At 40.1% G+C, this 21,000-nt stretch overlaps 1 protein-coding gene across 1 annotated transcript; it reads right to left on the bottom strand.

Moving 5' to 3' along the window:
* Positions 1-472: 472 nt before the first annotated feature.
* Positions 473-20,436, bottom strand: PCTP (phosphatidylcholine transfer protein; the record flags this gene model as incomplete). Its single annotated transcript, XM_083353642.1, has 6 exons — positions 473-535; positions 913-980; positions 3,714-3,885; positions 4,196-4,275; positions 12,355-12,472; positions 20,119-20,436. The coding sequence occupies 6 exons, from the start codon at positions 20,434-20,436 to the stop codon at positions 473-475; spliced, it is 819 nt and encodes a 272-aa protein (XP_083209768.1).
* Positions 20,437-21,000: the final 564 nt, after the last annotated feature.

The following is a 21,000-nucleotide window of genomic DNA, read 5'->3' as shown; positions in this document are numbered from 1 at the left end:
TGATGGACAGCAGCTTTTTTGAGGCAAAGAAATACGGAATAGATTTCTCTCTTTGAAGCTGATATTGGAAAAAGAAGCAGTGACTTGAATTCAAAGTATTGAGTTGCTCCAACAGTTTAATTCGTGGGATAAGCTCTGCATACTCAACTCTTACAACACTGATTCCAGCACTGGCTCAATTTCTCCAGCCTCTCTGATGTCAAGGAAACATGTCACATCAGAGTTTAGCTCAAAGAAGAGAGACACAAACAGTTAACTGTGTTTTCAAGCCATCAAAAGTAAAAGAAAGGCGTGACTGGAAAATGAAAAGTTTAATAAGTTCCATTATCATAGGCCTGGAAGCTTCCACGGCTCATGATTACCATCCCCAAAGGCAGCTGTTATTCAGTGATGTCTCATGACTATATCCACATCAATGACCAACTTTGGAAAGTATATCTATCAGTCCTTCAGATTGAATACAAAGAGCCGTCTATCTCTTATGATAACTGTGGCAAGCTTTCTGCATGTCTTTCAAGAAGTTGGGAACACCACTCTGAAACAGGAATTGAAAAATACTTATCCTTCCATATTTAATGGTACACTAAGTAGCAACCAATTTTCTTTGCATTTCTTTTGCTACTACTTAAAAAATAAACATTCATTTAAGTCACCCATCTCATACTTTGATTTACAGAGAAGCCTCACACCAGGGCTTAATATTTCCATTAATTCTGGAGACACACTCACTGAATGGCACCTCTTCTACAGTAGCAGCCAGATACTATCATCCACCCTTTTCAAATTATATAATTATATGGGAAAAGGCAACAACAAAACAATATTCCACATGTCTAAGAGCCCATGAATCAAAATGACTTATTGATTTAACCTACAGCATTAATTCTCCAGAGCTTCAACTACTCCGCTTACCTTAGCTGCCCAATTGACAACCCACGAAGGAAGCCTTCCACCAGGATCATCAAAATAGGTCATGAAAACTTTTTAACCAAAAAAAGAGAGAAAGGAAACAAAGCGCAAATTTAAGTGCATTGTTTTAATTTATCTAGTAAATGCCTGAAATTTAAAGTTAAGGACAGATGGAACTTATTCCATTGGAGTATTATTTCATGTGCTGAAATTCCACATGGTTTGTAAGCACATTTTATTCCTTTTCCGTCCCCAAATATCAATATTTTTCCCCCTTCTGCATAATGTCCTCATGTGGATTCTATTCTAGGCAACTTATTGCACATAAACCCAGTCCAGAAACAAAAGCAGTAAAGAATAGAGATAAATCTGAAAAAGTCATTCCCTTCCTTAATTCCATTGCCTCACCTATCCTTTGTAGGAAACCTAAATTTGGCCAAATTATTCTTTTTTTGGGGGGGGCAGAGATAAGGAAGGGAAGCAAAGGGAAGGGGAGGGAAACATTACTGTGGTATCTCCATTCAAAAGTGTAAAGAATCTTACTTGGAATCATAAAAAAAAAGACTGGATGACACTAAAAACCTATCTATCCCAGTATGTTATTCTAGGGTCCAGTCAGTTCCATAAGCCCTATTCAGTTTTTCTTCCACAACTGCTATTCAGAGATAGATAACCTCTGATACTGCAAAAACTACACTGTCATCCTGACTGCCAGCTACTGATAATCCTTCCCTTCACAAGTTTGTCCAAGCTCACTTAAATGCTTCCATCATATCATTGATCAGAACCTGCACTAAAGGAACGAATTAATGAATTAATATAAATTATTATAATATAAATTATAATATAAATTATTATAAATTATAAATTATTATAATATAAATTATAATATAAATTATAAGGGACGCGGTGGCTCAGTGGGTTAGGACGCTGAGCTTGTCGATCAGAAGGTCGGCAGTTTGGCGGGTCGAATCCCGAGTGCCGTGTAGCAGAGTGAGCGCCTGTTACTCCTCCCAGCATCTGCCAACCTAGCAGTTCGAAAGCACGTAAAAATGCAAGTAGAAAAATAGGGACCACTACGGTGGGAAAGTAACAGCGTTCCGTGCGCCTTTGGCATCTAGTCATGCCAGCCACATGACCACGGAGACATCCTCGGACAAGCGCTGGCTCTTCGGCTATGAAACGGAGATGAGCACCGGCCCCTAGAGTCGGAAACGACTAGCACGCATGTGCAGGGGAACCTTTACCTTTACCTTTTATAAATTATATAGCTGCCTGTCTTATATAACACTACTCGGAGCAGCTCACAAACATAAAACCAGGAAAACAGAAAAAGCAAGATCTGGCACCTCAACCAACAATCTATTATACATCCAGCAGTAAAGTTTCTGGCATCCTCACCCTTTTCCAATTAAATGCTTGCCACTTAAATTGTGTCCTCTTTAAAAGTACTTATGGAATATGCCCCAAACCTCATTTCTGCTTAGTTACTTTACTGTAAATCCCATCAGCAGATATGCGATGTGAGAATTTTTCTTCTCAAATGTGCATTTCCTCATGTTTGTTTGCAATTAAGTAAATTTATACTGAACTATATTTGCCCTGCCCATTCTCCAATTAAGAAGGAACATTTTGGAGAACTGACGTTCCTTTTCGTTTTAAGCATTCTAACTAATCTGCTATGATTAGCTAACGTAGCCATCTTGTTGCTTTTCAATTTGCCCATAATTGTTTTCAAACCGTGAAACAAATTTTTGGTTCCTATTGCTATTTTAAAGCCATTTGTTTTTTTTTCTTTCTGTTTTCTTTTCTTTAGTAGGTTACCAATCTTCCAATTCCATAATGGTGAGTTCACTCAGGAGCCTCTGGCAAGCCTTGTAAAAGTAAAGAAAAGAAAAGAAAAGAAAAGAAAAGAAAAGAAAAGAAAAGAAAAAACTGTATCCCTAGAGCAGCGTTTTCCAACCTTAGGAACTTGAAGATGCGTGGACTTCAACTCCCAGAATTCCCCAGCCAGCATAGCTGGCTGGGGAATTCTGGGAGTTGAAGTCCACGCATCTTCAAGTTCCTAAGGTTGGGAAACGCTGCCCTAGAGGACATATGGATACGACATCTCCATCCATAACCTAAATACCTTCAAAGAACTTTAAAAGGTCAATGAGGCAGAAATTACCTTTCCAGAAAGGTTTGTTTTTTTTGATAATTCTTCAGCAAGCTTTGATTTTACATTATGTTTCTCACATGATTACACGGTCAATTCAAGAAGTGTTGGGAAAACCTCCACCCTTCATAGAGCCTGGTGCTGCTGTGAATGCACCAGGCATTTTAAAAGTTAAAGAAAGGTAGAAGAGACTTCCTTGGCCATCACGTAGAGTTTTAAAAGTGTATACTAGCCAGATTAAAATTGTTGCTAGCCAGATTATTTTTCAGTTATTAGGCGTCCCGTTAAAAATCTGACAGCAGCAAATATTCAAATTCACTTCCAGAGGGATCCATAATAAATATTTTTAATCTCTAGGTAGGAGACAAAGAGCAACAGAAAGAAGCAAGATGAAAATTAAATAGTAGAAAATGGTTAGCTGGTGACAGAGAATTATCTGTATTAGAATTTACAAACAATCATTGGCTGTAGGCCTGCAATACTACTATGCACACATTCTTTCAGCAATATGTTTATCCCAATCTCTAACCAGAGACATGAATTAATTTTTAGAAAGGTATATAGATATTTGTCAAAATCCTGAATTAGAATTTAATTTTTCTGATCAAATTAACCACTCCTATAAAATTATATATTCATTTCTTACCTTTGCACCCTTTCTTGCCATCGCTTGCAAAGGCCACACCTTGTTTATAATTCTTTACTCTAACAATCCCAGGCTTTTCTGAGAATTTAACAGTATTCACACTTTTAGCCAATATAACACAGATCTTCTGCCCATCAAGCTCCGTATCTCGACGTTCACGAACAAAAACATACTGTACTGAAGTTTAAGAAATAATCAGGATTTTAAAATTTAACATACATTATGTGTCCGGACATATCCCAAATTTAGGGAGCACAGATTAAATTGCATTTTTGCACTTTAAATTATTTGGTTATTTTGCTTTTCAAAAAGTATAAGATGAAATAATAGCATGTATAAAGAGCCTACTTTTTTTAGTTTCTAATAAGGATTAATTTGCACACCGTTAACATTTTCAGAAACGGAGAAAAACTGAGATCGTAGCAAGGTTTGCAACTATTAAAGTTAAAAGTAAAATTACTGTCAAACAGTTGAAAGGATACATCTCTGTTTGCCAAGGGGAAGGGGAACTTCACTTCCCAGTAGATAGCTGTTTTGCCATCCTGAGTTTTCTCACGTACATCTACAAAGTGGTGGTAAAATGTATGAGAAACATATTTATTTCACTAAACAAATGATGACTAGAAAGCATTTAATGAAAAAGCTACAAGTCAAACATAAATCAAGCTAGGCATGTGCAAGACCTCAATCTATGTCCCTTTTGCTCTAGGCCAGTGATGGCGAAACCTTTAGAGACCAAGTGGCCAAACTGCAACCCCAAACCCACTTATTTATTGCCGGGTGCCAGGTGGGCGTGGCCCACTGGGTGGGCGTGGCTGTGGTGGTCATGGCAGATTGGGTAGGTGTGGTCAAGGTGGCCGTGGTCACCTCAATGTTGCTCATGGAGAGGGACGCCTATGGGGGGTGGGCAGGGATGGAGGAGATCCAGGGGGTCTCTGGCAGGTGGGGTGGTGGGCAGGCTCGTCCTGCAGGGTGAGGCAAGGCAGGGCGGGTGTCCATGGGGCAAGGCAAGGGCTGGGGCGACTGCTGCCTGACACCATTGTCCCCGCACACAGAGGCCAGCGAGCGCACGGGGGCCAACAGTGTCCGTCAGTAGCCACAGCCTGCCGGCCCCTCAACTGGCGCACTCTGGGGCTCCGCAGCCCATCGCCAGCACTTCAAAGAAGCTGCCTCTGAGCTGGATGGCCGGCCGACAGCTGAGGAGGCGATGCAGTGAGTCGTGCCCAGGAAAAGGAGAGCATGTGAGGCCAGGAGGAATGGGACGGGGGTGGAGGGAAACCAGCTGTGCCAGGATGCATCCGGCCACGTGGGACCTCAGCGAGTTAGCAGGCGGCTGCTTGAAGAGGGACGGTTGCCATCTCCAGGGCATGGTGAGCATGTCCACAGAGAGAGCTCTGAGTGCCGCCTCTGGCATGCATGCCATAGGTTCACCACCACTGCTCTAGGCAGTCAGCATCTACGGCTTTAGATTGGGGAGGCAGGATTCAGAGTTGTTTAAAGTCATGTGGCAAGCAAGTTTAATGAATCATCATTATTATATACACAGCAATGTGAAATCACAGCTGCAAGTTCTTTAGCTGGTGTTGGCCTTCATGCACAGCAAGTTCTTTTTTATTTATTCATGAAATTAATATGCTGCCCATCTCACTAACCAAAGCAACCCTGAGTTCTTCCCAAGAAGTTAGGATGACATAATGTATTAGCACAGTATACGTGTGGATCCAAGCAGTTTGATCTTCTGCAATGCACAGATTTTCTAAATGCTGTCCCATATTTGGTATGGTGCTCAGTGTGTCATTAATTGTGTGGGATCACCATGGCAGGCTTAGGCCATAATTTTTCAACTATGATTTGCAGATCTTATACTTTGTGATCTTCTCCAATTCTTTGTCTTCTACGGGTAGTCCTTGACGTCATTTAATTCATTTAGTGACTTCAAATTTACAATGGCACTGAAAAAAGTGATTTATGACCATTTTTCACACTTACGATCATTGCAGCATCACCAGGGTCACGTAATTTACATTTGGCTGCTTGACAACTAACTCACATTTATGACCATTACAGTATCTGGAGGGGATCATGTGATCCCCTTTTACAAACTTTCTGACAAGCAAAGTCAATGGGGAAGCCACATTCACTTAACAACCGTATTACTAATTTAAGAAGTTTCTTGTTACGAGCCACGGCTTTATCAGTTTGTATTTGGAAATCCCACAATATTTGAAACATTCATTCTTGACTATTTTTTAACTAAGATGTTCCATCAGTTTTTTGTTACTAACACATGATAATTGTTATAGCTTATTATTATTCAGAATAAATTGCAGGTTAATTAAATAAAGGCCAGAAACCATGGCAGCAATTATGGAATCACTACAGCTTAACTGCTTCTCAGTGGGTAGCAGCTTTAGCTTCCAAAAGTAACGTCTGAGAAGCTCAGAGCCAAAGGAAAATGAATCCCCCACTTAAAAAGTCCTGACTTTTTAAAAAGAATGCATCAGGAAAACGAAAAAAGTTCTACAGAGAAAGAATAGGAACGAATATTAAGATAAATTATTTATCTATCAACATTTGTTTAGCCTCATAAAAGAAAAACAAAAAAGTACTTCTGACTCTGTTGCACTGGGGAAAAATATCTGTCATGAAAGGAGAGAACCATGCTGAGCAATTATGTAGAATCAGAATATGTTAAGTCTCTGTCTACAGATTGCTTGGACCTAAAAGATACTAAGTAAGGTTCATATTACGCAATAACTCCTGCAGCGTTTTCTTGCAAATTTTCTCTCTTCCTCACTACTCCATTCACCTATCTCTTTACAGTAGTCACATGTTGCCCCCCAAAAACCCACCTTCAACATACAAACATACATACATACATTGCTGTATCCAGTTCAGATTCAAAGAAAAGAAACAATTTTCCAAGCAACACAGTGGGATCTAATAGAGGCTGGACTTTAATATACAGTAGGTTGTCTCCCCTCCAATTATACTTCATCTCCCAGAATTTTCCAGCCAACATGGCCACTGATGACAATTCAAAGATCCACCTATTTGGAGTGCAACCAGATCGGGAAAGACTAGCTTATCAGATCCATAACATCTAACAATAAATTGCCTATCCCCCAAGAAACAGAATAGAACATACAGATAAATAAATAATGCATAGTGTCTCTGGTGGAATGATTAAGATGTTGGGCTAGGCCTGGAGAGGCCCAAGTTCCGGTCCAGCTCAGCCCTTTGAGCTAATGATTCTCTCTCTAGTTACCTCACATTTTAGGGTAAAAGTGAAGGAGGGAATGGAATGCTATCTACAATGCCTTGAGGAAAGGCAGGTTATACACATGACAATTTATATACATAAGATAAGAACAGTAAGTATCTGCCAAGAGCCCTCCATTTTCCAGGAGAAAATCTATGGATCTGTAACTTGGGCCCCTAAGACTGTCTCATCCTCATGATGAATCTTCTTCTGGCCATCTCAAAACAGTACTAGGAGATACAAAATGGAGAAAGACTTTTCTTGGATGAGGAAAAGAAAGAAACAATTCTATTTCTTCTCATTATTTCTTCTAGCAGTGGCTCTATTATGAAATTCTTAGGGTGACAGTGAAGCAAAGCAGTGGACACAATGACCAAAGATCCATATGTGTATGTATGTGTATGTATGTATGTGTGTATATATATATATACATATATATATATATATATATATATATATATATATATATATATATATATATATATATATATATGTAGATCTAGAGTCTCGGGTTTCTTCCCGCGTTCCTTTCATCTTCAGAAAGTTGTGGCGACGTTTCGACGAAATCCCATCGTCGAAACGTCGCCACATGTATACATATATATACATATATATACATATACATACATATATATACATGTTTCAACTGTTAACTATTTTAGATTACCTTGCTAGGCCCCAAACATGGAGCAAATCTTTATTTCCTGTCTTCAGCCTATCTTGAAGCCATCGAACAGGCTGTAGTCACACTGGACAGTTCATATATTTGTGTAAATTACTAACAAAGAATTTAAAGGGAAACTGAGATGCATTTCTAACTCTTTAATCTTCATCAGTCAGCTATACCCTTCTGAGATTCGAACCTGGGCTGATTGCATACAAATAACACTGCCTTGTATGCAATCAGCCCAGGTTTGAATCTCAGAAGGGTATAGCTGACTGATGAAGACTAAAGAGTTAGAAATGCATGTTTCCCTTTAAATTCTTTGTTAGTAATTTACACACACACACACACACACACACACACACATATATATATATATATGTATGTATGTATGTATGTATATATGTATATATGTATATATGTATATATGTATGTATGTAATTATTCATCAAACTAGAACTCAGTCCAAAAATGCTACTAAATCTCTTTCAATATTGTCAACACTGTCCACAATATTGTCCTTTCTATTGTCAACAACCATAGATAATTTATGTAGATATGTTTCATAAATTGTGGCCTATATTTCTAAGGCCCCAATATATATTTTTTTAGTTTTTCAAGCTGTCTTGTGTAACCTAGTTCTTAAAATTATTTATTTATTTATTTGATTTATATACCGCCCTTCTCCTAGAGGACTCAGGGCGGTGTACAGGGCAATAAAATAAGAATACATTAGATAAATAATTTTAAAACCCAAATCCATCAGGCCAGGCCGGCTTGTTCGAATAGATAAGTTTTTATATCACGCCGGAAGGAGCGAAGGTCGGGGGCCATCCGGAGTTCAGCTGGTAAGCGGTTCCAAAGGATTAGTGCACCCACCGAGAATGCTCTCCCCGTGGGGGTCACCAGCCGACATTCTCTGACCGGTGGTACCCTGAGGAGGCCCTCTCTGTGGGAACGTATAGGACGGAGGGACGTTGACGCCGGCAGTAGGTAATCCAGACCCATGCCATGTAGGGCTTTGTATGTCATCACCAGCACCTTGAATTTCACTCGGAAGGTAACTGGAAGCCAGTGCAGCTCACGGAGCAGAGGTGTAATATGGGAGTATCAGGAGACCCCCAAAAGAACTCGTGCAGCTGCACTCTGTACCAGCTGAAGCTTCCGAGTGGTTCTCAAGGGCAGCCCCATGTAAAGAGCATTGCAGTAGTCTAGACGAGAGGTCACAAGTGCATGGGTGACTGTACGTAAGGCATCCAGGTCCAAATAGGGTCGCAACTGGCGCACCAGACGAACCTGGGTGAAGGCCCCTCTAGTCACAGCTCCTATATGATCTTCTAAGGAGAGCTGTGAATCTAAGAGGACAACCCAGATTGCGAGCCTTATCTACAGGGGGTACTAACTCGCCCCCAATATTAAGAGATGGAATAATCTGAATTTCCTGACATGCCGGTATGTACAGCCATTCAGTCTTGTCCGGGTTGAGTTGAAGCCTGTTCCTCCCCATCCATTCCCGGACCGCTTCCAGGCAACAGGACATCACGTCGAGGGCATCACTGGTGTGGTTTGGGGTCGAGATGAAAAGCTGGGTGTCATCAGCATACTGATGATATCCCACTCCAAAACCACGGATGATCTCACCTAGTGGCTTCATATAGATGTTAAACAGGAGAGGTGAGAGGACCGACCCCTGAGGAACTCCATAAATGAGAGGCCTCAGGGTCGATATCTGCCCACCCGCCAACACCCACTGTGAACATTCCAGAAGGTAGGAGGAGAACCACTGAAGAACAGTGCCTCCCACTCCCAATCTCCTGAGACGCCGCAGTAAGATACCATGGTTGATGGTATCAAAAGCCGCAGAGAGGTCTAATAGGACCAAGACAGAGGAATAACCCCTGTCCCGAGCTCGCCAGAGATCATTCATCAGAGCGACCAATGCCGTCTCCGTGCTGTGTCCGGGCCTGAAACCCGATTGGTACGGGTCTAGATAATCAGTATCTTCGAGGAACAGAGGAAGCTGATGCGCCACTACGCTCTCAACAACCTTCGCAAGAAAGCGAAGGTTGGAGACCGGGCGAAAGTTGTTTAAAACAGCTGGGTCCAGCAAAGGCTTTTTGAGGAGGGGTCTCACCACCGCTTCTTTCAAGGCTGCGGGGAAACTGCCCTCTTTCAATGAAGCAGTTATCACTGCATGGATCCAGCCTCGTGTCCCATCTCGAGCCGCATAAACCAGCCAGGAGGGGCACGGGTCCAATAAGGATGTAGTGGAGCTCAGCTTCCTCATGATCTTGTCTACCTCGTCCAGAGTCACAGGATCGAACTCTTCCCAGATAACATCAACAAGACTGTCCATGTTCTCATCGACAGATTCTGCCCAGTCGGAATCCAGACTGGTCCGGATCCGAGCGATTTTGTCCAGCAGATGTTGGCTAAATTCCTTGGCACGACCCTGTAAGGGATCCTCCTTCACCTCTAGATTAAGGAGGGAGCGGGTCACCCTAAACAGGGCGGTCGGGCGATTATCTGCGGACATGATAAGGGTAGCAAAGTAATTAGACCTTGCCCTCCTCAGCGCCGCGAGATAAGACCTCGTAAAGGATCTTAGTCGCGATCGGTCGGATTCGGATCGGCTGGATCTCCAACAGCTCTCTAGGCCCCGTGTCTGACGTTTCATCTCCCGGAGCTCCATAGAAAACCATGGAGCCCACTGGGATCTGCACCGGGTCAGGGGCCGCATGGGTACAACTCGGTCGAGTGCTTCTGTGGCTGCCTTTTCCCAATTAAGTTATCAGTTAGTTAAAGTTAACTACTTTTCTATCAATGGTTGATTGCTTTTTATAATAATTCATTAATTTCTTTTTAAACATTTAAAAACTGTCATTAAAATACTTAAGTAAACTTCTCCCTAAAAATAACCTGTAGTCAAAAGACAAAACAAAAAAACCCACCAAAATACAAAAAACCACAAAGCAATACAATTGGTGCTTTTTCATGTTTTAACAAATGGTATGTTTCTCACTAAGTTTTATTTTTGAAGAATGTTCCAAAATTGCTGCACCATTGTTGGTCTTACCCACTCTCAAGCTCCCGTTGGAATCACTTGACAAATAGGAAATGTCTTGCACCTGACTGATGCAGTTTATGGGTTGATACTAGAAGATGCTCTTGAATGCATTCTCAGCATTTTTAGAGAACTAAATGAAATGCATCCTGAACAATAATATCATGCTGATCTTAAAAGTCAAAAAGGCCATTTTCAACTAATACTGCTACGGGTGTGTGTGGGGTGTGTGTGTGTGTGTGTGAAGTGACTACAGATGCTCATATCAGAATGAGAATTCTCTTAAATTCTTAAGACTTCTTCACAAACATATGGAAGGCTTAATCACATGTTGCTACTCTGAAACATCTTATTTTCACTGGATTTCACATTCAATGCCAACTTTCTAATGGAACAGAGTAGAATTCCCAGAAAACAGTAAGTCATATGAATATCACATTTTCCACCAGAGGTCACTGGCGTATTAATTTGGTACCAAACAAATGTATACTTATATCCCCAGGCAGTACACATCTATCCATTAATACAGTATATTAAACAATCAATGGAACAGCACATTTCTATTTCTTTTCCTGCTCAATACTGAACCATTTTCTAAGTCTATTTATTCTTATGCATGCTTTATTTTATTGTATATCACTCTTACAGAATTCAGAAATCATATTTGTGCAAAACAAGCCTACTAAACTTTACTGCATGCTTTCTTTAAATCAAGAAATACAGAATTAATTCTTTTCACTTTCATATAATTCCTAATTCCTGAAGAGTAAAAATCAGCTCCATATAACCTCTCTATGTCATAAAACTACATCACCCTTTCCACATTATAATTCATTTTAACTTCTAGTATTCTTTTAGTCACAATTCTGCCAGTCCCCTTTCCATCTTTTCTATAATTAATAAATTCTCCCACAGTTTCCCTTGTGCTAGGTTACCCTCTCTACAAGGAACCCTTAGTGGCCTTCTTTCAATTATAAGGCCTTCATACAATATTTAAATCAAACAGCCACTTCATAACCAGAAGAATTTTTCCAATTACAAAATGTACACCTACAGCCTTACTACGTACATTTATTTATTTTATTTATTTTAATTCCATTTATATCCTGCCCTTCTCCGAAGACTCAGGGCGGCTTACAAGCTTAGCAGTAGATACAAAGGTAGTCAACAAATTGCATGCAAAAGAAATGAACCGCATATTACATAAGAGAAGCAGACAATGCAAAAGTAATATACTAAAATTGTCTGTATTGTTTCCATGCCTTAATTTTTAAATTTTTATTATACTAAGCATCTGTGATTTATAGAATACACACACATACACATCAAAAGCTTTCTATAGGCAAAATTAAATTTTGTTTTAGAAGATTTTAGAAGTTTTCCTCATACTGGGGACCAGTAAAGCTAAATGAGAATATCACTGAAGGATCAGAGGGTTGATTGAAATCAATGGCTATCTATTTAGTTTCACAAATACCTATACTTTCAAAGTTATTTTTATAAACACTAGAAGGGCATTTTAAATAACATTTGTATTTTAAGGAAGAAAGGTTCACTCACTGAATTAATCATCTTTGAATTTAAAACAGTGGAATGAAAGAATCGTAGAAATGATAGCAATACAGAAGAAGCATTGGAATTATTTACTAACTTTTAACATATTGGTCCCATTTTGTTCTGTAGTTTAAGTCCATATATACTTCAGCACATAGCTCTGGGGAACAGTCAGTAAGTACGCTGTAGATTTTATATTCATAGAGCCCAGATTTCTGGAAATAAAAATTAAAAATCAGTCAGATAAAAAAACAATACCTGCTCTTTAGTATCAATTCTAAGCTATTATTTTGTATCAACCTTCTTCCCAGCAAAGCCATTGGTTAGAATCTAGGAGTGCAGTCTTCATAATCAAAGGGTATCAAGTTAGGGAAGGCTTTTACCAATCCAACCTACTTTCATAAAATACATTTACATTAGCATTCCAAATAGAATATTTGTCTTAAAGCAGGGGTCTTCAAACTTGGCCCTTGTATGATTTGTGGACTTCAACTCCCAGAATTCCTCAGCCAGCATGCCTAGCTGAGTAATTCTGGGAGTTGAAGTCCACAAGTCATAAAAGGGCCAAGTTTGAAGACCCTTGTCTTAAAGGATAGATACTACTGACACTTTGGTGAAAGGCCTAAACTAGGGGTAGGCAACCTTGGCTCTTTTATGACTCGTGGCTCAGGAATTCTGGGAGTTGAAGTCCATGAGTCATAAAAGAGCCAAGGTTGCCTACCCCTGGCCTAAACTATCCCTTTCAAAATACAATATTGTGCCAGCAGGTTTCCATTCACTCATGCAATGATGCCTAACCTTCCGCTCCTCCTTCTGCAATAATAGTCCCCCCCCATCTGCTTTGAAGTGATGCAAAAAGATGTAGTACAAGAGAGAATCACAATGTTTGGCTGGGTAGGCTGAAAGAAGTAAAAAAAAAAAGGGGGGGAACAGGATAAATGAATGGACAGAAGGAAAGACATTGCTGGAATGTCCTTGAAAAAGCTGTATGATATTATGGAAGACAGGTTGAGATGGCAAGCATTTTCTAGAAATTCACCAGAAATTGAACTCTATGAATGGCACCTAATTATCTATTCCATTTGTGGAAGTAGTTAGATTCAAGCTAAAAGCTTCCATCCTGTTACAAAATGTCTTCATTTAGTAACCTTAAGGTACCGGTAATTCTCCATAGCAACCTTAAGGTATTTATCTTCGATGCTGATACTGGCTAGATATGAAACCTGTCTAGTTTTCAAGCTTTGACAATGATCCAAGCCAGATGTTCTGTTTAGACAGCACTAACCATGGCCACTAGCTGGTGGATTGACCTTCTTCTTTAACTCTTCCTCCAGCGTTGAGAAAACAAGCACTAATTAATTTTCTTTATATAGGCAGATCTTTGAGGACATGTGGTTTTCATTTGCAAACATCCAACAGTCAACTCAGCATTCAGCTGGGAGGAGAGTTAGACATCTAATTCAACCTCATGTTTAGTGAAAGATTTGCTTGCTCACAATGAACATATCACCAGATTATCAGTGGATCACTGAAGAAAACTACACCACAGTTTCACCATTCAGTATTCTTATCATTTGATCTAGAAGGCAAAACTGGCAAACTGCTCTTAATTTCATCCCAGCCCTTACTTGAATCCAGAAATCCCTTCTGCCAGCATTGGCCTTTGCAAGCCCAATTTGGAGAACTTTTATATATCAAAAGCATTAATGGGGTCTAATCTTAGGAGAACTGAGAGGCACACATGTACTGGGGAAAGGAGGAAGATTTTTTTTTCTCCCTTTTTTATGACTGACAATTTGCAATTGGTACTTGGCAACAAATTATATTTTTTCTGGCACTTCATGATTTAGTTTGGTTCCTCAGCAAGACTTGGCAGCGGTCTTGGACATGAATTAGCTGGTAAGATTCTTTACATGAGAATTAAGCCATATAAAACAAAGCTCTTTATTTTGAAACTCATAAAGGTTTAGAGCCATTGTTTCTTCATCCCATCCCTTCCACATACCCGTGATATGACATGCAGTGGCCTTAAAGCCATATGAATATTGTTAACTGTCATTTTTTAACTGAGAACTATCTAAATCCTAACTGAGAAAGAGGTGATGCTACAAAGAGACTCAGGATCTGGTGTGTGTTTTTTCTGAGTTTTCCTGAATCCTTTCATTGCTTTAAAATGACATTAAAGACTACTTTAGGACATTTTAAAGTATTTCCTATCTCTAAAATGGTAGGAAACATATCATCAGTTTTTGTGTCGTGTTCAAAAGCAACTTGAAGGCTCCAAAAGCATTAAAGCAGTAAATTGCCTGCTTTTAATATACAGCAGCTAATTGTTGATTCTCCCAAATAAAAGCAGCAATAATAACCATACTTCTGTTATGATGTTTAGCTACATAATATATTAGAACTTTTGAAGCAAAAATAAATAACTTGCTATTATTAGTATTAATCATTGTAGGAAGTCTAATTCAATGCATTAACAAATTCAAATGTTTTGTCTGATGAGATGAAAAACATACCCAATATTATATATGGGTAGAATTTATGCGATCGCTATCACTAAAATTACCCTTTCTCTGAGTTCCAATGCTTATTAAATCTAATTTTATTCTAATTCTTCTGTTGGAATTTTGAATGTAACTATAGTAACCCAATTCAGTTGACATCATTTCATCCTTCAGTACAATCAGCTAGGGCTTTCATTAAACCATCATTTGAAGAAAAAGGGTAATTTAAATAATGGTGTATGATTCACACAGAATTTTATAGTGGCATTAAACATTTCCACTTATTTATTATTTATTTTCAATACATTTTTACAATACTGCTTTGAACAATAGATGCAGATGTTGATGCAGTTCCATTGAGGATACATGCTGACCAACGGCACAGTGTGTAGCCCTCGATGAAACTGCACCAACAAGGAACTGCATCAACATGGAGGGAAGTATGCACTAGGTCAGGATAACTCATCAAGTTTGCAAATGACATCAAGCTGGCAGGAATAACCAACACTCCAGAAGATAGGCTTAAGATACAGAAGGATCTTGACAGACTTGAACATTGGGCACTATCTAAAAAGATGAAATTCAATGGTGAAAAAAGTAAGCTTCTACATTTAGGCCAGAAAACCAAATGCGCAGGTACAATATAACTGGTACCTTGCTCAACAGCAGTAACTGTGAGAGGGATCTCGGAGTCCTAGTGGACAAGCACTTAAAATATGAGCCAGCAGTGTGCTGCAGCTGCCAAAAAAGCCACCACAGTTCTAGGCTGCATTAACAGAGGGATAGAATCAACATCACGTGAAGTGTTAATACCACTTTGCAATGCCTTGGTAAGGCCACACTTGGAATACTGCATCCAGTTTTGGTCACCACGATATAAAAAAGATGTTGAGACTCTAGAAAGAATATAGAGAAGAGCAACAAAGATGATCAGGGCACTGGAGGCTAAAACATATAAAGAACAGTTGCTGGAATTGGGTATGTCTAATTTAATGAAAAGAAGGACTAGGGGTGACATGATAGCAGTGTTCCAATAGCTCATGGGTTGCCACAAAGAAGAGGAAGTCAACCTATTCTCTAAAGCACCTGAGGGCAGGACAAGAAGCAATGGATGGAAACTAATCAAGGAGGAAAAACAATGCAGAACTAAGAAGACATTTCCTGACAGTTAGAACAATCAGTTGTGAATGCTCCAACACTGGAAGTTTTTAACAAGAGATTGGACAACCATTTGTCTGAAATGATATAGGGTTTCCTGCCTGAGCAGGGGGTTGGACTAGAAGACTCCAAGATCCCTTTCAACTCTGCTATTCTATTCTATTCTATTCTATTCTATTCTATTCTATTCTATTCTATTCTATTCTATTCTATTCTATTCTATTCTATTCTACTCTACTCTACTCTACTCTACTCTACTCATTCTGATTCTAACATTCTAGAAGTGGAGGTAAATCCGCTCTTTACAGGCGCTTGAATATATCTGCATCAAATCTGCTCCTTCAGAGGTAAACAATTGTATCTACTCTAGATATTAAACTAAAACTTAATGTTTGTATTATAAAAAATTACAACACAAATATTTCATTGCTTTAAAAACATCTTAAGCTTTCCTATGGCTTTAGTGAGAATCTTTCAGTAATGAAATTGTCAATACAAATGGATATAATATATACTAAAATAGCACAGTTTTAGTAGCCTGCTCCTAGATGCAATCAGTAGATGAAAATGACAGAATAAAATATTTGGAACCATCAGCCTGACTGAAAAAAATATAGCAAATATGAAGGAAAGAATATTTTTCACTGAAATCAAGAGATAAAGTAATTAAGTTCTGAATACATAACCCAACCTTGATCTGAGCGTACTGGCTTAAGCTAATGAATACAGCTGCATTCAGATGGAACAGCAATTGAAAATACATTTCATTAAGAATTACAAATACCAAAACCTGGAAATTCTTAAGTACGATCATTGGGACCATGGCCTTTGATTCAATAAAGTATACATATACTGTGTTTCTTACTTATCGTATAACCTATACATAGGGTTATAAATTAATATAAGTTTATAAGTTATACTGTATCATTTAAAACCTGTTATAATCAGGACTGTAATTCAAAAGTATATATTTCTGACATGATTATACAAAGTCCTCTGAGGGAAATTGGCAATTAAGAAGTATGAAATATAAATAAAATAAATAAAAATTATATTCCATTAACTTATTTAAATCAATAGTGAATTAACAAGAAATAATAAACACCAAAAACCTGGCAAAAACCATGTACTGGGTATAATGGGTTCATTTAACTGCCATGTTTACTTAATGACCACCATGTTCATTTGACTATGGCATTTGCTTAATGACTGCTACAAGAAAGGTCATAAAATCAGGCCTAGTTAACCACTACCACGAACAGCTGTAATTCTGGCCCAATTAAAGTTGTAAAGCTACGACTACCTGTAATTATTTCCCTTTTCCTACCTCTTCCAAAATATACATAACCCAGGATTTAATGGCTAAGTTTCACTCTTTGCAATCATTAAGATTCCTAGGAAATAGGGTCCTAATTAGAGTCTTAGGGGAAGAGGACGAGCCTCTAATATTTTCAGGAAGGGTAAGAAGCATTTACATTAAACATACTGAACTTCTTCCCCCATTACTAAGTTATTTTATACAGGTAGTCCTCAATGTACAATTATAATTGATTCTGGCAATTATAGTCATAATGCAGGTCACCACATGACCAGACCTGATTTTATGACTTTTTTTACAGTGGTTGTTATGCAAATCCATTGTTTGCACTGTGGTGTTTTTTAACAGAAACTGGAAGTAAACAATGGCTTCCAGCAAAACCATCATGAAAGATGATCACATGACTGCTGCAAACATCTATAAATGTGGGCCAGTTGCTGAGCGCTTGAAATATGGTCATGTGACTACCAGGTGGTGGGGGCCAACATCAAAACTTTGAAACCAGGTCATAAGTAGCTTTTTCAGGATCTGTCATAACTTTGAACAACCAATAGCAACCAGTCATAAGTCTGGTCTAGGTAAGGACTAAACTGTACCACAACACTATCAAAAATCTTCTTCAGCTGAGGGAATCAGAAAAGGTAGATAGAAATTTGGTGTTCCTTACTCCTAAATAAAAATAGGAGCATTCGTTGGGTATATCTAACAAAGAAAAAAAATAAGATTAAATTTGTAAAAAATATCTCAGTTTTATTTGATAAAATATTGGAGGAAATAGTTTAAAATCCTATCTTGGCCTTTCAGATTTCAGGAGCCGACGGTAATTGTGATAAAGATATTATAGAGTTTTTTTCTCCTGAAAAAACAAATGTTCAATAAGAATAACTTTTCTAAAATGTAAGAGATCGATTGGGCTTTGGAGAAATAATTACTTTTAATTCCCAAACCTAAATTATTCTTTGTATTCTTTCAGCAGGTTCTATAGAATATGAAGAGGAGAGCAAAAACTTTATTTCCAAAAATGGGAATTGCATGGGAAGGGAAGGTAGGAGAAAATTCTGCCTCTACCTATACTCCAGGCATCCTGTTCACCTCCCTGACCAGCTCAACAATGCTGCAGAAAAGCCAGACTTGCAATAAGAGCTAGATCTGCATCCCACAGCTTCTCTACGGTAATTTTATCTTATAGTGAACATCCTTAAGTGAAAAGGAGTAAGGAAATAAAAAAAATAAAAGTTGCAGGATCATAGCATCCTGAATGTTGAAGGACAGGATGACAGAAGCAGAATATTCATGAAAAATGAAGATGTCTTTTTGGGAACTTGTCAATAAACTTAAAAAAATAAATGCCATTTAGTCATAGTTGCTCAACCTATAAAAATAAGTATATTCTTTTTGCCTATCTTCTATGTTAGTTCCCTTAATAGGACAAATCTATCAATGATTATTACTGGGCACAACTGATCTTTCACTTTAGCATACTTTTAAATGCTAGGGCTACTCTTATCTAGGTTGAAAACATCTGGACAACTGAATGGCAGCAAAGAAATACAGAAAACATAATTGTGTGCAAGAATTCCTGAAGGGTCCTGGCTAGCGACTATTGCAAATAGTATTGAACTTGAATAACCTTTGATTTTGCCAATCTTCGTAGTTTATGATGGGAACATATTTTGTGTATGTCCAGATACTTTAAATTTATTTCTTCTTCCCAAAAAACGTGGCAAAAATATTGACAGACCGAAGCTTTCAGATTAAAAAACTGTACCATCGTATCTGGTGGAATACACCTGACAGTCCCGTTCTCTCTACAATTTTGCTCATGGGTAAAGTGGTTAAAAGGGATGCAGTGGCTCAGTGGGTTAGGACGCTGAGCTTGTCGATCAGAAGGTCGGCAGTTTGGCAGGTCGAATCCCGAGTGCCGCGTAACAGAGTGAGCGCCTGTTACTCGTCCCAGCTTCTGCCAACCTAGCAGTTCGAAAGCACGTAAAAATGCAAGTAGAAAAATAGGGACCACTACGGTGGGAAGGTAACAGCGTTCCGTACACCTTTGGCGTCTAGTCATGCCGGCCACATGACCACGGAGACGTCCTCGGACAAGCGCTGGCTCTTCGGCTTTGAAACGGAGATGAGCACCGGCCCCTAGAGTCGGAAATGACTAGCACGCATGTGCGGGGGAACCTTTACCTTTACCTTTAAAGTGGTTAAAATGTGGGAGCCTGGTAAAGGAGCTCCAAGATTCAAACCTCTGCAACCACCCAGTAAGATCTAGGATCGTAGTCTGCCTCTTTCCATTGAGCTTCCTTCCTTGTAGGGTTGTTGTGAAGTAACAGGTGGGAAGCCACTCTACAGGCCTCCTGAACACCTTGCCAGAAAGAGGTGAGGTTAAACATAATTAAAAGTAAAGATAAAATAAAGGTCTTTTGTAAAATTAGCTTGATCGATGGAGATTACATGGATGCAACTATTCTGGCTTCTCTGAGAAAGGTGATCCCTCCTCCTGCCCCGTTTGTTTTCCATTTCCTTTCCATTCTTTTTTTAAATAAGCCAAGGTCCACTAGGGCAGCGTTTCCCAACCTTAGGAACTTGAAGATGCGTGGACTTCAACTCCCAGAATTCCCCAGCCAGCATAGCTGGCTGGGGAATTCTGGGAGTTGAAGTCCACGCATCTTCAAGTTCCTAAGGTTGGGAAACGCTGCACTAGGGACTCACCTAGCTGGGCAATATTCTAATAAAATCCGGAACATGTCGGTTTCTATGGTAATAATGCCATAGTGTGTAGCATAACTGAACTAAATTAAGTAAATCAATTAATAAGACCCTCGCCCTCTCCCGCCTATCTCCCGCGGGCAGCGGAGTCCGGTGCGACGCTTCGCACCTCGTCGAACAGCCGGTAGATGCAGAGGCCCTGGACGTTGGTGAGGAGCTGCCAGGCGGCGTCGGGGCGCCCGCCAGGGCTGACCAGCTCCCTGGAAATGGTCAGGAACTGGTCCTCGGAAAAGATCCCGCGCGGCTGCTCCGGCCTGCGGAGGTGGGCGGCCGAGGAGGAGGCCCCGTTGCTGATGCTGCCTCGGGACATCGCCACCGAGATAGGGCAGGCGCACGGCTCGCCGCCCTCGTCCTTGGCTGCCCTCGCCTTCAGCAGGCCTGCCGGGCGCCTCCGGACCAGGCTGCTAAAGATCTCCGGCGGGCACATGGCCCGGGCCCAAGCAGCATCTCCGGCGGAGCTCCTGGCGCGCGCAGCTCGGCCTGGCCCGGCGCGGCGTAACGGCTGCACGAGGGGCGCGCGGGGACCTGGGTTCGAATCCCCCTGACGCGAGGGGCAAAATGCATCGGGCCGATCGAGGAGACGAAGAAGGAAAGACTCCCTGGAGGCGGGGGGGTGGGTGGGAAGGGGGGCGGCACGGGCCGTAGCTCGCGTCATCTGGGGGGACGGGGATCCTCCGGGAGAGCTCCCCACCAATAACGACCCCCTCCCCCGTCTCACTTTTCTTCGGACGGCTCCAGTCCGACGACCTAGAAAAAACTGTAATGGTTGTTAGAAGCGAAGGCCTCTCTAAAGGGGCTTAAAAAGAATTGTCGGCCAGGATTACTCTTGCACGGTCTGTAAACTGGGCTAAAAGCCAAAAGTACAACAGATCTAAGTAGCTCCTTTCGTCCAAGACTAATTGCCAACGGGTCATCACAGTTCAGTCAGACACTTTGCCTAAGACTCACTTTGACGGACTCCGTTCCCATGACCCGCTCGGTTAATCCAATT

The sequence above is a fragment of the Vipera ursinii genome (assembly GCF_947247035.1).
Source record: "Vipera ursinii genome assembly, chromosome: 2".
NCBI classification, from domain to species: domain Eukaryota; kingdom Metazoa; phylum Chordata; class Lepidosauria; order Squamata; family Viperidae; genus Vipera; species Vipera ursinii.
Note: the sequence above shows the minus strand (reverse complement) of the source record. Positions and strands in the feature narration are given on the sequence as shown.